Here is a 16,451-nt window from a genome sequence, read left to right as displayed (position 1 = left end):
AGGGCCGTCTTTCACGTTCTGGACAGATTATGGTATTTAAAGTATGCTCAAAAAATTGTTACCAAAGTAGAGTTTCAATTAAAAAATGAAATAATATCTTACCTCGAAAAAGTACTATGCGGTCGCATAGTACAAATGAAAGCTCTAAGTCATAGATGTAGTCGCATATAATTAAACCTATGCGACCGCATAGGTATAACTTTTTCTCTCTAGACAGCCTTCAATATTTCGATCATATCTTTCTCTTCTAATATTTGATTGAAGTGATTTAAATTTAAATATAATTCAAGGGATGCAATTCTTATAGAGATATCATTTTTTCAATTTGAATGTTTGCTATGCCAAAAACGGGTCTTAAATAGAAACTGAAAATTTAAAGCATAACTTTTTCACTTAAAAGTTGATATATGATAATACTGTGATGATATTTCATCCCTTTGTCTTTTTTCCTCATTCGATTGGCCTCTAACACTCTCGAATCTTTATCGTAAGGTTTGACTCAACTTTTGAGTATTTGCACTTTAGTCCCCAAACTTTGAATTTGTTTTATTTCAGTCATTTTCTCTTGTAATCTTGTTCCTTTATCTTTCAATTGTATCCAATTATATCCTTGGCATCTTCGATCTTATTTCGCCCTTCTCATCTATGGTTTGTTTGCAATTTAGTCCCCAAATTTCAAATTTCGTCCTTTTTCATTATTTTACATTCTTTTCTCAAATTCTTCACCAAACATCGAGTTTTACCCACAAAAGGCAATATAACACAAGTTGGGAAGTATTTTATCCAAAGAATGGTAAAATATCATTATTTAGTATCTCGAATAAGTGAAGAAACTACATTTATCAAATCTCCAAACTTGAATATTTGTTTGTTCTCAAACAAAACTAAAACTTAACAAATACACAAACACGCAATGCTAATTATTTAATTGGTGGTTAGTTAATCAAGCAATAAAAAAAAATTTTTCTAGCTAACCTGACTTTTTATCAAAGGATTGAAATCATAATCTATGCATAGTTTCAAAATCATAATACAAAAATTAAGATCTACTTCTCCAATGTAAAATCGATGTATGTGTGAAAAATTAAGCATAACATTATGAATTCACAAGTAGTTTCAATTCCCGATCCTCAATGGTCAAATATGTTCTTTCATCACTCCTAAGATTCACACAACCTAAACTTATTTTTTTACTCTTTCCAAGTGTGTGATATAAGGTTTTATTTTTATACTATCCTCACCTCTCTAGTTTACATAAATATCACTATTTGCAATTCAACATGTCCATAAACAAGGATTCTCCATAATTCGATTGTTTCAATCTCCAGAAATCAACTAGGCTAATAATCTCTTTCAAAAGTCAAATTTTCTCAAACAAGTATTTGGTACTTAATCAAGGCATTTGGTGCAAAATACTTCTGTAGATTTAGAAATTTTATATGTAGGGAAATCTTCATTTTTATATTTAGGGAACTCATAGCTAAGAAATGCTTCTGTAGTTTACTTTTATATTTAGGGAAAATCTTCATTTTTATATTTAGGGAACTGATAGCTAAGAAATGCTTCTGTATTATATAGAAAATGTTGCAAAAGAGATTTACATAGATAATGAAAATAGAAATGACACAAAATACCTAATACAAACTACTGCACCATAAAACATAAGCCAACATACAACAAATGCTCTAAGAGGCATTTTGACAAACAATACATAGACAAATCATTCTGGTTAATACCCATCTCAATGGCTATACACTCTTCACTTTTTGAACCACCAAAATTGAATAAGAACATTCACAAAAACAGCCCAAAATCCAAATTTATAATTTTTGATTCCCATGAATCTACATCCATTAAACCGTCGCCAAGTTTTTTGTCCATGATTCCTCACAATAGAGACTTCTCCACAAAGGCATAATATTCCTTCCACAATTTGAGTATCACTTGATGAATGAAGCATCTCCAAGAGAAAAGAATGAAGACTTAGGGTTAGAGTTCGGATTTGAGAGCGATTCTCAGACGATCTTCTAGATTTTTAATTCTCTCAAATATTAAAATATGTGTTCTCGATTATTTATGTGGTGTTAGGGGCTATTTGGAAGGGTGAGTTGTTGAAGTGGAGTGTTTTAACTTTTAACGATTAAATAATATCACGTCGGATTTTCATCCGTCACGTGGACGATTTCGTCAAAGCTTCAAATGGATTTTATTTTAGTGATAGATGAGTTACATTTATGATATTTAAGTGAGTATTGAGTTAGTTCGATTAATAAGTAATTGCACAAATTAAAGTTTAGTGACCAATCGTTTATTTTACTCCTAGCTAGTTGTGAAAATTTTAAAGGTTTATTTTAAGAAGCTAAATTAATTCAACGATATCGTGACTTCAATCAAACAACTCGTTCTCTCTGAGTTACCCGCATTCCACCGATCCGATCCTCATCTCCAGATCCAAATCAGAATCCGAAATAATGTCATCGACTTTTAGCGGCGATGAGACGGCACCGTTCTTCGGCTTTCTCGGCGCTGCTGCCGCTCTAGTCTTCTCTTGTACCTTTCAATATCCACCAATTCATTCAATCTCCAGATCTAAGCGTGAAAAGTAAGCAATTATTTAATTCTTTTCTGTGTAGGTATGGGAGCGGCGTACGGTACGGCGAAGAGCGGCGTTGGGGTGGCGTCCATGGGTGTGATGCGACCGGAGCTGGTGATGAAGTCGATTGTGCCAGTGGTTATGGCTGGAGTGTTGGGTATTTATGGATTAATTATTGCTGTGATTATTAGTACTGGAATTAACCCCAAGGCTAAGTCTTATTACTTGTTCGATGGATATGCTCACCTTTCTTCCGGTCTCGCTTGTGGCCTCGCTGGCCTTTCTGCTGGTATGGCCATCGGTATCGTCGGTGATGCCGGTGTTAGGTAACTTTCGTTTTCTTCTCTTAACATTGTTTATGTGGATATGTATAGTGACCTAATTTGTTTGTCGTAAGCGATGTGGATTAAATGTTATCTTAATCGGATAAATTTGGTCGATTGCGCATGTCTGTAGGAATTTATTCCCCTTTTCTTTTCTTGTTGTACTTTTGGATTTAATTTATGATGTGCATTCTATGTTGACTCTTGCAATGTATTTTTGTTGTGCAGTTTGCTTGATTTATGTGATTGTTTGGATTGAGTGTTTTGAAATTTGAATTACTGTAAATTGCTACCTATTATACGGTCCGTTTCCTAGTTCTCTTATTGGACAGCAACTTGCTAGTTGTTTCAATCTGCCGAGGGATAATGTGCAATGCTTTTGGCGTTCACCGATATGTTTTTCATATATTTAATTCGTCTGTTTTGGTCTTTCATAGTTTTGGGATGTTTTGCCTTCACATTATGACATAAATAGTAAGAACATCTTCGAGTGGTTCTTTATTTGTCACATCGTCTACTAAAGAGCCAATCTTCATTTTAACTAGTCCAACAAACTCTATTTTTAAAGTAAAATGTGGTTTTAGTTCCCCAAAGGTAGAGAGTCAAACCAACTCTTTATATATTATGTCTAATGCTTTCACGGTTATTTCACAACTTCCTATGCACTTTGAAGGGAAGCAAGTAAAGAAAGGGAAAAAATGTTGGGTCATAATTATTTATGGGAATAGGCAAAATATAGAATAATTAGATAGAGTGCTATGAAACTTCATTCTTATGCTCTTTTTATTGAAAAATATGCTCTTTAAAATAAGCACATCTAAAAAAATTTGAAGTGCATATTTTTCAATATAAAGAAAATATTAAAAATGAAGAGTTGAACTTTTGATACAAGCCCAACAACTCTTTTTATATTTAATCTTTATTTTTATTTTTCCCACGATCAAATGTCTCAAGCTTTTCCCACCTTTTTTACGTAGCTTCCCCCTTTTTTGTTCTATCATATTATTTCTGCTTGAAAGAATTGCATGAAGAATTGTGAAATAATAAATGAAAGTGCTGAAAGTATTACATAGAAAGTTGATTTGGCTCTCTACATTTAGAGAGTCAAATCCACTCTTTATTTTAAATTTTACATAAAGAGAGCTTGTTGGACTCCTAAAGAAAGTGGTAGGCTTTTCTAAAATAAAGATTATGTGGCTAATAAAGAGGGTATTGTAGATGCTCTAACCTTGTGAATCTTTAGTATGTGAGCTTCTGCTGAATGCATCACTACTTGATTTCATTAGTGAAGTTCAGGTTGCTCGAAATTCTGTCAAGTGATGTAAGCTATTACATGGAATTTGGGACTTCAAATAGAAGTCATAAAAAAGTTATTCCATGTTTTTATAGATTCTAGTTGAAGGCCTCATTTCCACTCAACCAAGCATATTGTCGGGCATGAATTTGAAATGCTCTGTTTCTTAATATATTGGGATATCATCATGAATTCTTTTTTGCTTAAACTTAATTTTCGTATCTAATGTGGGGCAATCCATTTTGGTCACTTGTGTTTATGGTCTTTCTAGACTTTTTAATGGATATAGCAATGAACTGAACAAGGTGACAGGAAAGGATTTCTATAGCCGACCCCAAACTAATTGGAAAAGTGATTTGTTTGTTGTATATGGTCTTTATGATTGAAGTTGTGTGTTCTTTTGTGGTTTCAGCTATCCAGAGTTTAATCAATCCATTATCTCCTTGAAACACTTCGAAAGACCATCAATTTCGGTCTTTGGGTTGCCTTTTCATCTCTTTAGGACAGACACGCATCATAGTATTTACTCTTTACCTTATTATTTGTCTTTCACAGAGCAAATGCACAACAGCCAAAGCTCTTTGTTGGGATGATTCTTATTCTTATCTTTGCTGAAGCACTTGCTCTTTATGGCCTCATCGTTGGCATCATCCTCTCTTCTCGAGCCGGTCAGTCAAGAGCAGACTAGAAGACATCATTTGGCTTGAGAACTACGGTTTGTTACTATCAATTGCACACTAAATTATGTTCTCTCCAATTCCAAATGGTAGTTCGGGTGTGGCAGACTATTTTTTTTTTTTTTTAAACTTTATATGTGCTTGGCAATTGCTTAGCCTGAGGAAGTGGGTTATTGATACTGCGCTGATGATATATAGTAAATGATGAGTTGAGTTTGGTCCTTTCAGAAATAAAGTTCTCAACTAGGCTTTGTGATGATGTTTTTTGAAAGGACATAATTTAGTTTTCCTTGGTATCAAACCATTATGTGTATGAATCTGTTGAACAATAATTATTATATATATTTGATTACATTCTCCAAAATAGTCTGGTTTCCTATTTACTGTGATTAACAAGAATTGCTTAATTTGGACAAAGCATTATTATGAATTATTTTTTAATAAATTTTTGTTGACAACCACGTTTAGTTTAGTTACTTTTCATTTGACGTAAGAAAGTAATTTATTTTTGAAAGTGAAAGTAAGAGTTAGCCTGAAGAAGGAAATTAAAAGGTTGAACTTAGGTGATGGCGGCAGCTACTTCTGGCAATGAATAGCAATGGGAACGATGTTTTGTTTTGAACCGGGAAAGGGATTTTGATTCTATTTGTATGTTGAATAATACTAGTTAGCACCAGTGATTCTAGAGTGCCAGACCATTATGAAATACATGGGTTAGGTGGAACTGGAATGGAATGGGCCAATTCTTAATTTCAGTAACCAAATCAGAATCAAATTTAAGCTGAACAGTGCCTAACCGGATGGTTTGCTCCAGCTCGAATAAATATTAGAGTTTTAGCAGAATTTTGATAAAAAATTGATGAAGTTTATGATTGAAAAGTTAATAAAAGTTATAGATTTCATGAAACGTGAGGTTGAAAATGAGTTTGAAAAAAAAAAATGAATTTTAAGATTCGTTGCGGTCGGGCAAATGTCCATGCCTGATTTGGAAGAGTGTTATTTATATAGTAGAAATCTTCTTTACAACTTGGAACTTAGCATCTATGTTCCTAAATAAATAAGTAAATAAAACAAAATAAAAAAAATTAGTAACATTTTAGGACTAGCAGCAGTGAATACCACTACTAAAGATATGATTGGAATTAATGTTTGATTTTGATTAAATAGTAAACGAAACTTGCAAGTTACTTTTAAAGAAAACATGAGCACAGAGACTTAACATGCATTGCCTTCTCAAATCAGTACATTACTGGACATGGTGAACGTGGTTGCGCTTGATGGTTCTAAACTGAAATACAATAGTCATAATGTCTAGAATAAATACTATTTCGACTCAACGAAATATTCTAGATAGACTAAAACTCGGATGAGAATTCAGGCACAAACATAAGCTTTTAACCGAACAAAAGATTTAGCCCTCATTTGCTTTTGATTTTTTTATCGGAATTCCTTTTTGGTCAAACTCATTTCAACCACATATTTTTAATAAAATAATTTTATATGAACTCATAACTCTTTCTAGATTTTTACCGCGCACTCTTCAAAAAATTATTTGTTCACAAAATCTCTCTTCAAAAGATCAACATCAACCAAGTGTCTAGTAATGAAGCAGTTAGAACCCAAAAAATATAAATATAAATACAAATATAAATATAATAAAGAAGAAGAAGCATTTAGAAGATAAATATATTGTTTGTGGTGGCCAAAATTTGTTGTGGAAAGGAAATTCTCAAATTTTTACACATTTATAAGCTCCCGTTTGACTCTCATTAATTTTCATTTTATTACATTCCATTTTTCTCTTACCTCTTTTCAACTACACAATTTTACATAAAATAATATTACACGTAAATCGAACACTTTCCTTTTTTTTTAACCACTCATTTAAAAAAAAAAACATTATTCCACCTATTTCATTTCCAAAAAAATGGGGCCAAATGGGCCTAAATTATCTTACGTAGCTTGTATGGTNATCAAAATCAAAATCAAAATCACAGGTTTGGGCCGGCGGTTCAAATTATCCGCCAATTCACCGTCGAAGATGGTCGGGGAAGCCGGCTCATCCGCCGCCGCAGCAGCAGCAACTACCACCGGGGCCGAAACTGCTGCAAAGAAATGGTCATTATGGCCTTCGTTCTTCCGCTGGATCCCTACCTCTACTGACCACATCATCGACGCCGAGAAACGCCTCCTCTCCCTCGTCAAGTAAAGGAAAAAAAAATTGAACTTTTTGTTTCATTCGATTATCACGGATTAAAAACTTGTTTAGTCAACAAATTTATAGTCTAGTTCAGAATCATTCGATTATCACGGATTAAAACTCAGTAGATCTGTTAATTTGGGTAAGAGAATGATGGAGTGGCTGTTGAAAAGTACCAGATAAAGACGAGTGACTAATTGCAATAAAAAAATTTCAGTGATGAACTAGACTATAACTTCAATGATCGAACAGACTTTTAACGCCAATTATCTTGTAATTATTATCTGTCATTCCTTAATTCTAGTTTTACGATTAACTAAGTTCATATTACTAGGACTCCGTATGTACAAGAGCAGGTCAATATCGGGTCGGGTCCACCAGGGTCGAAAATCCGGTGGTTTCGATCCAAGAGCAATGAGTCGAGGTTTATTAACACCGTTACATTTGATAGCAAAGAGGGGTCTCCCACGCTTGTTATGGTTCACGGTTATGCAGCTTCGCAAGGCTTCTTTTTCCGGAATTTTGATGCACTTGCTAGACATTTCAAAGTCATTGCTATTGATCAGCTTGGGTTAGTGAAATTTCCATTTTTTGAGTCATCTACTTTATATTGTGGTTAATTTTTGGGGAAATTCACATGGCCAGCCCCGAATTATTGCATGGAAGGCACACTACACAAGTGGCTAAGCTTAAAAAAGTTTACTTATAAGGAAAGAAGTTTTAAAATAAGTAAATTTTTTTATGAGTGAAAGTTGATAAAATGATTACTTTGAAAATAAGTAAATAATAAAAAGGTAAGTTCCAACATGTTTTTGAGGCAAAATGAAGTAAATTTTATGTGTTTAAAGCTCATCTAATCATGCTCTTTATTGTTTGTTTGGGGTGGGGAGAGGTTCTGCACTAGTCTCAGTCTCTTTAGTTACTTTTTGGTGCAGCTGGGGTGGATCAAGTAGGCCTGACTTCACATGTAAAAGCACTGAAGGTTGGTAGATTAATGTTGAATTTAGTCATTTTATATATATTTGTTATCAGGTTTCAATAAGTTCTTCAGTTGCAAAAGCTTCACTTAATTAGTTTTTGCAAGCATTGATGAAGCAAAATTCATCTTTGGGTTGAAAACAATATCACGTCTTATACATACTTGGACTTGCATGTAGAAACCGAGTCCTGGTTTATTGATTCCTTTGAGGAATGGCGCAAGGCAAAAGATCTTAGCAACTTTATTCTACTTGGACATTCATTTGGAGGGTACATTGCTGCTAAATATGCCCTAAAGGTAATATTTTTCCATGTGAAATAATTTTTTTTTTTTTGGGTATCTATGACTATCATTAATTAAAAGTGGTTACTTTTCCATTTGTTATTGTTTTTCGAAGCATCCTGAGCATGTTCAACACTTGATTTTGGTTGGACCTGCCGGATTTACTTCAGAAACAGAACACAAGTCGGAGTGGCTTACCCAATTTAGAGCAACATGGAAAGGAGCCATTTTAAATCATTTATGGGAGTCTAATTTTACTCCACAGAAGATTATAAGGTCAGTAATTTATATTGCTCTTCTTATTTATGCCTTAATCATAATCTGTTATATGCTTGATTCTGCATATAAGGTTTTTTCTCAGTCCGTAAGCAATTCTGTCATGCTAATAGCTTTATTTGTTTCTGTTCCCAGAGCTGTGTACCTTTTCCTTTTACTTTCACTAAATGTTTTGTTCAACTCATAAGGCATGTTTGATAACGATAAACATTTTAACCTAGATATGGGAGTCAATTACCTTAAATTTTTATTAACATTTTACTTCCGTATAAATTAATCTGTGATTCTGTGAATGTTATTCTGGCCATCATTTTTCCAAGGGAACTGATAACATGTTAAACTTCTTAAATTTATTACTACTGGTTAACAAATGCCTTCACGTGTGAGTAGTGACATCTCTCAATTTGTTGAAGTTGATATCTTGGATGTATTGAGGATGTTTTTCAAATCTATGAATGTTATGCCAGAGTCATAATTTTACTAACAATCATTATAACCTGTTTAAAACTTCTAGTGTAACTAAGTGCATGTTTGGCAAAGCTTATAATTGCTTATAAGTTTGTCAAACTCCATTTTTATCCACATATTTCGTAACCACAATTTTTACTCTTATTATTATCTACACATTTCATGGACCCAAAACTTAAATCTAGCCCGTTTGGTGGGGATTAAAGCCAAATTTTAGTAAATTTTGATAGAAGTTGATAAAATGTGTGGTTGAAAAGTTGTGGGATCCTTAAAATATATAGTTGAAATGAATTGTTGACTTTGATTTAGATTTTAATTTGTACCAAATAGGGGCCTAATAAAAGCTTAAAGATATCTCGGTAACGAAAACTATAGGGGATTGTGTTGGCGAGATCCAGCGGTGAACAATTTTTGCCAAACATGCTCTAAGTCTTATGTGACGATCAAAGAGGAAAAAACAGATTTATGGATGGTGCTGACAGATGCAGGCAAATGCTTCCATGATAATATGTTAACTTTGATTTCTTGACACCATAGGATCGTAATTTAACTCCTACAAATTCCTGGTTCTTTTTCTATTGCAAATTATTATACCATTGAGTTATTGATTGTTTATTAAACTGAAGCGATTTCACTTCTTCAAGTATCTCTGCCATCATTGAGTTATATGCTAGAGTGGGTTCACATCTGATGCTTCTTCCTGTATTAGCTACTTAGAGGTATTGCTACCTATTGTGCCTCTCTAGTTTGGGCTCTTCTGATATCAAATTAGGCTTGGGCACTTCTGTGCACTGTGCACTGTGCACTGAAGCTATCAGTTTCAATATAAGAAATTTGTATTACTTTCTGGAGATTGATTTACACTGAATTAGCTTATTTCCTTGATGAAATAGAGGTTTTGGCCCCTGGGGTCCAAGTCTAGTTCACAGGTATACGAATGCTAGATTTGGTTCATATGCAGAGGGTGATGGTTTGACTGAGGAAGAATCTAGATTACTCACAGGTAGCTTTGAATTAAGTTGAGATTTATTTGCTGGCTGCTAATGACTCTAATTAAAGTCTTTTTTTCCCTCTTGAAGACTATGTATATCATACTCTGGCAGCTAAAGCTAGTGGGGAGCTGTGCTTAAAATATATATTCTCCTTTGGAGCATTTGCTCGAATGCCTCTTCTACAAAGGTAAGATGCTTAGAAGGTCTTTCGCTTAGTGTCCATAATACAATGTTTACAAGCTGTGAAGTTATTTTGGGTAGATGTTTTGTGAATGAGATTATATGTAATATGGCATACTGGGGACGTAAATTGCATTTCATAGGAGACTTTCCATCTAGATTTCTATACCCATGCCAAAACAAGATTCTTCTACTGCATAGTAGTTTGTCTCAAGCTTATTGATTAGACCATGGAAGTATAGCATTCATGATGAAGAAATGCATATTGATTAACCTCTGTTACTTGGTTTAGACTCTTTTTTACATCGAGTTCCAAATTTTGATTCAGTAGACTTGTGAGCCATTCTTTTTCTTATTTATGTTCTGGTGTGACTGGCATATTTATAAATGTAGTTGCATGGTATAAGATTATTTGAAGATTGATGTTTTATTTTCAGTCAAAAGTTTGAGCTCTCAGATTTACCTGAAAAAGCTTGTTGAGCGAGCATTTTCCAAAGACATGCTTGACAAGAGAGTCTAAGTGCATGTTTGGCCAAGCTTTAAAAAATTACTTTAAACACATTTATTTTACGTATAATTGAGTAAGTTTAAAGGTGAATAATCTTTTTGTTGGTAAATTTGAGGGGTAGCTCAGTGGTTAGGCCTTGAATTTGCTCCCCAATGGTCATCAGTTTGAGTCCCCTCAAGGCCAATGAGGTGAGTACTCGACTCTAAACTTTAGGTCCTCGTGGGATTAATCGAGATGCGCCGTAAGTTGGCCCAAACACCCATGATCATCAAAAAAATAATAATAATCTTTTTGTTGGTCAAAATTGGAAATATTCAATTATTTATGCCAAAGTATCTCTTACGTTGTTGTCAAAGCAAGTAACTTTTGACCTATAATTAAGAAAAGGTGACACATAACATGTTTGAAACAAAAATTGCTTATATGCTTAGCCAAACATGCCTTGAGACATTGAAAACCTCCAAATAATTTCTGCAAGAGGATCACTAGTATGTCGATTGAATGCCTAATTATGGACTGATGCATAAGTGTTAAAACTGATAAAGTTCTCAACAATTTGCCATACACAATAGGCGATCTAGGATTTTGGTACTACAACCATACTATTATGTGTGTTGTGGGGGGGGGGGGGGGGGGGGGCAATCTAGAGACTTTTGATACGTCACATAGTCTTGTTCTGCAAGGGCATTGCTGAGTGAGATTTTAGTATATTGTTGATTCTGAATAGAATAGCAGGATGATTCATCATTAGTTTACAGGTTGGGCAAAGTACTAATAAAATCTTGTCTATATCAAATTCTCTTTCTGAGAAGACAAGAAATAAAGAGATAGCTATGGATGGCAATTGATTTCTCTTTCCTTGTTGCAGTGCGTCTGAATGGAAGGTGCCGACAACCTTCATATACGGTTTCAACGATTGGATGAATTACAAAGGAGCACAAGAAGCTCGCAAACACATGAAGGTCCCATGTGAAATCATAAGGGTTCCACGGGTCTCTCTCTCTCTCTCTCTCTCTCTCTGTGTGTGTGTGTGTGTGTGTGTGTGTGTGTGTGTGTGAGTGAGTGCCCGCATGTGAATTTATGGGGTTAGAAAAACTGTTAGTCCTCCCAACTTACAACTTTGTTTCAGCCAAACTTTTTTGCTCCAAGTCAGTGCCAGATTTTCATTTTTGTTTCAGTTTAGGCACTCCGCCTTGCTAAATTTACCGAAATCCTGATGTGGCTAATGTAAATGATGATTTGGCATGGAAAATCCATTTGTACATTATTTTAAATGTCAACCTAGGCAAAAAGGCATATTGGTTTGGCAAGTCAAGCTTTGAAAATGCATTTTGATATAGGAACAAATGGATAAATAGAAAAAAAGACTAACCTTTTTCAACATGACACATTTTTTCCTAGTTGGATTATAAAAATAATGCATCAATGGATTATCTGTGCCATTTTATTTCCTCTGATTCAGCAGACACATATACACAGTGCCTAAACAAAATCGAAAATGGAAGTACAATGATTAACAACAGGAAATGCACCGACACTAAAATGGAACAGAAGTTTAGTGACTAACAGTCTTTTTCACTGGAACAATTTTAAGTTTGGTAATTTTCGCCTTTTTAATTCTTGCCAAAATCATACCATCAACCTCAAGAATAATGGAGTTGTTTTCATGTTTATTATTGCAGGCAGGACACTTTGTATTTATAGACAATCCGACTGCTTTCCATTCAGCAGTAATCTATTCCTGCCGTAGGTTGCTTTCACCTCACCCGGATAATATTTCACTCCCAGAAGGCCTAGCTTCTGCCTGAAAGTAAGATCTTATGTTGTATAATATTTCTGAATTTACAGTACAAATAACATTTATCTTGAAAATATTCAATTGATTATAATAAATTACAAGCATTTTTTGTTTTCAAATCAAATACCAGCAACAAGAAAAATAAATGCAATAGCTAGATGATGATGAGCAATATCGGTCAGCCATAAGTTTGTGGATGGAATCCCCCGAGAAGAGTTAGAATGGCATCCTGGAGAATGGCATCAATCATGCATTCCTTTAGCTATATTTGGTACAGGTATAAGTATGTTAGTATCGTATGCCATGTATGGCTGTATAATCTTGATTGGAAGCCTAATATTTCCCTTTATTAATGCATAGTTCAATTTTCACATTTGATTATAGTTTTTCTTGACGTTCAGTTGAGGTGCAAAGGTGGGTCAGGCTCTCCGAGTCATCGGTCGAGCTGTTAATGGCTTGACCTAAGCCTGACAGTCCATGCCTTGGTTTGTGTTCGGTTGGCCCAGGTCGGTCAACTAGAGCATGTGCGTCAATCCGGTTTTGCACCTCAACCTTCACAATGCAAGCTAAATCTCTAGGGCTATGGCTAGCCCTCTCCCATAAAAAGAGTCTTATGGAGCTTGGACTTCACATTTGGACACCAACAGTCTTGATAAGTTAAGGGCTTGTTTGTAAGTATTCCAATATTTACTCACGAAAGGGTATGGCAACCTCCTCATTTTTTCTGAAATATTATTTTGTTTTTAATTATAAATATGGTTAGAAAAATAGATTGAAATATATATTTTTATTGATATCAAACACTTCAAGCTTGGGCTTGACAAGCTTCAAAGCCGCTTGAGTATGTCGAGTATACATTTCACAGAAGTCTATTATAAAGCTTTGGGATGTCGCTAGCACCATCTGCTATGGGTTATTCAAAAAGGAACAGGCGCTATGATCAAGCTTGTCAAGCTTTTATATACTATGATTGGGGTGTTATTTCGTATAATCATGTTACAAGTACAAAAATTTTTTGATAAAAAATTCTTATATAGATAACACATGGGGCGGCATCATTGGAAGATGGGAAAAACAGAAAAAAAATTGTCTAACCATATTTGTCACGTCAGTATTGGTATGTATTATGTTAATTTTTTTCCTATACTTGAAACTTTATTCTTCTTCAAATCGAATGTATGTATGATTGTGTCACGTGAAAGTAGATATAAAAAGTTGGAAAAAAAAAATGTGTGTCAGTTCATGCTTTTATTTAATTTTGATTTATCTGTATATATGTATCTTTCATTTATCTATAGATGCACATAAATAATTTATTTTTTGAAAATTATTGTGAAATGCTACAATTAGGGACGGCAACGGGCGGGAGGGGGGAACTCGTTATCGTCCCTGTCTCTTCTGAGATTTTTAGGAAGTCGATAAGGGCGAGACGGGGTTAAAAAATCTCCCATTTGTTGTAATATATTTTTATTTTGTTTTTTAAAATAAAATTTTAAGATGAAAAGCATAAAAATAGAATAAAATAATTCGGGGAGAATTCGAGGTATTTGTGACGAAGACCATGATCCCAGCGTTGCCCCGTTTACCATTCAAGACGGGATTTTTCGTCACAATACAGGACGGATCGAGTTGGGAAATTTTGTCATTACTATGTTTTTATACTTAAATATTGCATATGAAAATTATGTATAATTCTAAGACATTAAAAACAGAGAGAGAAAATTATAAATCCCGTAAAGTATCTTTTAGGGTAGATATTTTAACAAGAGTCGAACCTCTCGAATCTGAATTGGAGGTTTCAATCAAGCTTCAAAGAAAGAATCAAAATTGAGAATCGAGAACTGATCGTGTCTAATACCGTCTTGACTCTTGATCCAGAATCTTGGGTACTTGACTCTAGAATGAAGAAGTTATTTTTGTAATTTTTATAACTCATTCATCATAACCTAATGATCTAATCACAAGTAGCAAGTTTATGAGATCCAAGTAGTAAGTATCCTAATTAATCATATTCATTCATCTAAATCATTGAATCATATCGCTCACATTCATAGCCATTCTTGATCGCATTTTACGTGCTATCTATCCCCACAAACCTTTTTAAGGCGGCGCATCACTCAGAGCCATGGACAAAGTTGGATACTATTATGTTAGGTACTGGACGTTATTTGATACATATTTGCAATGTATTAACAAAGTTTTGAAATATGTATTTGGTGACATATTTTATTTCTTCTATTTTTGTTAAATATCGAGGGAGATAATACTCTCAGCTCATAATATATATATTATGGGTAGAATCGAACTGAAATAAACAATTTGGGTTTATGTTCATTCGATTCCAATAATTACGTGGATTTGAAATTTCATTTATGAAATACTCAAACTGTAATGGACAATTCCACTAATGAAATACCCAAACATATTCTCTCAACGTTCAAGTCTAGTATCTACTATTAAAGTTTCTTCAACGTTGCTCTTTATTTTAAAGAATATTTTACACAACTCCAATAACACTCTATATTCATTCATTATTTTTCTCTTTTTCTATAAACAATTGTTGCTCATCATTTTTCAATTGAGCAATAATATATGAAGCATTGGATGGAAGCTGAATTTGACTCTCTCCATTTAGAGAATCAAATTCACCCTATAATAATAATAATAATAATAATAATAATAATAATAATAATAATAATAATATGGATGGAAGCTGAATTTGACTCTCTCCATTTAGAGAATCAAATTCACCCTATAATAATAATAATAATATTATTATTATTATTATTATTATTATTATTATTATTATTATTATAGAGTAAAGCATCAATTCATTCAACTCGTATCATCCCCAACCATGGACGAGAAATAAAGGCACACAGTCTGCCAACAAACCAAACGAGGATTTAGTGGAAGATGGCTATCTTTCCAAAGTAGCTTTTGTCCGGATTTCGGAGAAAAAAAAAACATTTAAAATTTTAAAAATAATTGACTTGTCAGTTATACCCCCGCACTTTGAAGAAGAGAGAAAAGAGTGATAAATTAAGACGTCCAGACTCGATCAACACCAAGAAATCGACTATCTAGGCTGAAGGAATTTCAGGTGAGTTACTTGAAACCATTATATGCAATTAATTTTTGAAATAAAGCGTGATTATTCTCGGACTTGTTGAAAAATGTATGCAAAAATCTTGGTATATGATGGAGGTATGGTCTTAGTATAAGATCAGGTGGCGGAGATTGCCATTACAGTCGCTTGCGAAAACACGGGTGGCGAGGGAAGGAGGCCGTCCATCCATATGGCTGGGCCGTTTGGGTATGGGCTAGGGCCCTTTCATGTTTTTCTTAATAAATATATATATATTTTTTTATCTAAAGAATTATTTGAATTGTTTATATTTAAAATAATTATTTTAATTGATTTTGATTGTTTACATTTAAATAATTATTTTTTAGTTGTTTATATTTAAATAACTATTTTTTAATTGTTTCTATTTAATAATTATTTGAATTGTTTTTGTTTCGCGCGGATTAGTCGCTAACAATTAAAAAGGATCAGACGATTGTGTAAGGGACAAACCTCTTGAGACAAAATTCCAAAAATGGGTGTTCTTTTATTGGCGATGACTTTACAATTGGAAATGAAAAACAACGTGCTTCCAAGGGGCGCGAGCACACGAGTTACTGAAAGGAAAGTGTTTAAATCTAAAAACTAAGGAAATGAAAATTACATGTTCTCTGTTCAAGAGTTTTGGATTCGGTCCCTTGTTTTTATGTCATTTCTCCCTTTTATACTTCATAAACGATCTCTTTGTGATCAACTACTCTAAAAACTGCTTGATCGTCCTATAACTACCCACTTTCTTCGTAATGGCCAACTT

General features: G+C 33.8%; 2 protein-coding genes across 2 annotated transcripts; both read left to right on the top strand.

Moving 5' to 3' along the window:
* Window positions 1-2,355: 2,355 nt before the first annotated feature.
* LOC111388500 (V-type proton ATPase 16 kDa proteolipid subunit) lies at window positions 2,356-5,241 on the top strand. The gene is made up of 3 exons (XM_023013233.1): window positions 2,356-2,550; window positions 2,634-2,919; window positions 4,766-5,241. The coding sequence occupies exons 1-3, from the start codon at window positions 2,472-2,474 to the stop codon at window positions 4,896-4,898; spliced, it is 498 nt and encodes a 165-aa protein (XP_022869001.1). The 5' UTR covers window positions 2,356-2,471; the 3' UTR covers window positions 4,899-5,241.
* Window positions 5,242-6,865: 1,624 nt separating this feature from the next.
* LOC111388514 (probable 1-acylglycerol-3-phosphate O-acyltransferase) lies at window positions 6,866-12,951 on the top strand. Its single transcript, XM_023013245.1, has 10 exons — window positions 6,866-7,092; window positions 7,422-7,658; window positions 8,023-8,069; window positions 8,245-8,363; window positions 8,464-8,624; window positions 9,986-10,095; window positions 10,172-10,271; window positions 11,641-11,764; window positions 12,455-12,582; window positions 12,701-12,951. The coding sequence occupies exons 1-9, from the start codon at window positions 6,929-6,931 to the stop codon at window positions 12,578-12,580; spliced, it is 1,188 nt and encodes a 395-aa protein (XP_022869013.1). The 5' UTR covers window positions 6,866-6,928; the 3' UTR covers window positions 12,581-12,582; window positions 12,701-12,951.
* The last annotated feature ends 3,500 nt before the right edge of the window (window positions 12,952-16,451 follow it).

This window comes from Olea europaea, unplaced genomic scaffold (genome assembly GCF_002742605.1).
Source record: "Olea europaea var. sylvestris unplaced genomic scaffold, O_europaea_v1 scaffold502, whole genome shotgun sequence".
NCBI classification, from domain to species: domain Eukaryota; kingdom Viridiplantae; phylum Streptophyta; class Magnoliopsida; order Lamiales; family Oleaceae; genus Olea; species Olea europaea.
Note: the sequence above shows the minus strand (reverse complement) of the source record. Positions and strands in the feature narration are given on the sequence as shown.

Coding starts and splice junctions, on each gene's coding strand:
- LOC111388500 (XM_023013233.1), top strand. CDS start 2,472: ATGTCATCGACTTTTAGCGGCGATGAGACGGCACCGTTCTTCGGCTTT. Junction 2,551..2,633: donor TGCCGCTCTAGTCTTCTCTT/GTACCTTTCAAT, acceptor TTTTCTGTGTAG/GTATGGGAGCGGCGTACGGT. Junction 2,920..4,765: donor GTCGGTGATGCCGGTGTTAG/GTAACTTTCGTT, acceptor TGTCTTTCACAG/AGCAAATGCACAACAGCCAA.
- LOC111388514 (XM_023013245.1), top strand. CDS start 6,929: ATGGTCGGGGAAGCCGGCTCATCCGCCGCCGCAGCAGCAGCAACTACC. Junction 7,093..7,421: donor CGCCTCCTCTCCCTCGTCAA/GTAAAGGAAAAA, acceptor TCATATTACTAG/GACTCCGTATGTACAAGAGC. Junction 11,765..12,454: donor AAATCATAAGGGTTCCACGG/GTCTCTCTCTCT, acceptor TTATTATTGCAG/GCAGGACACTTTGTATTTAT.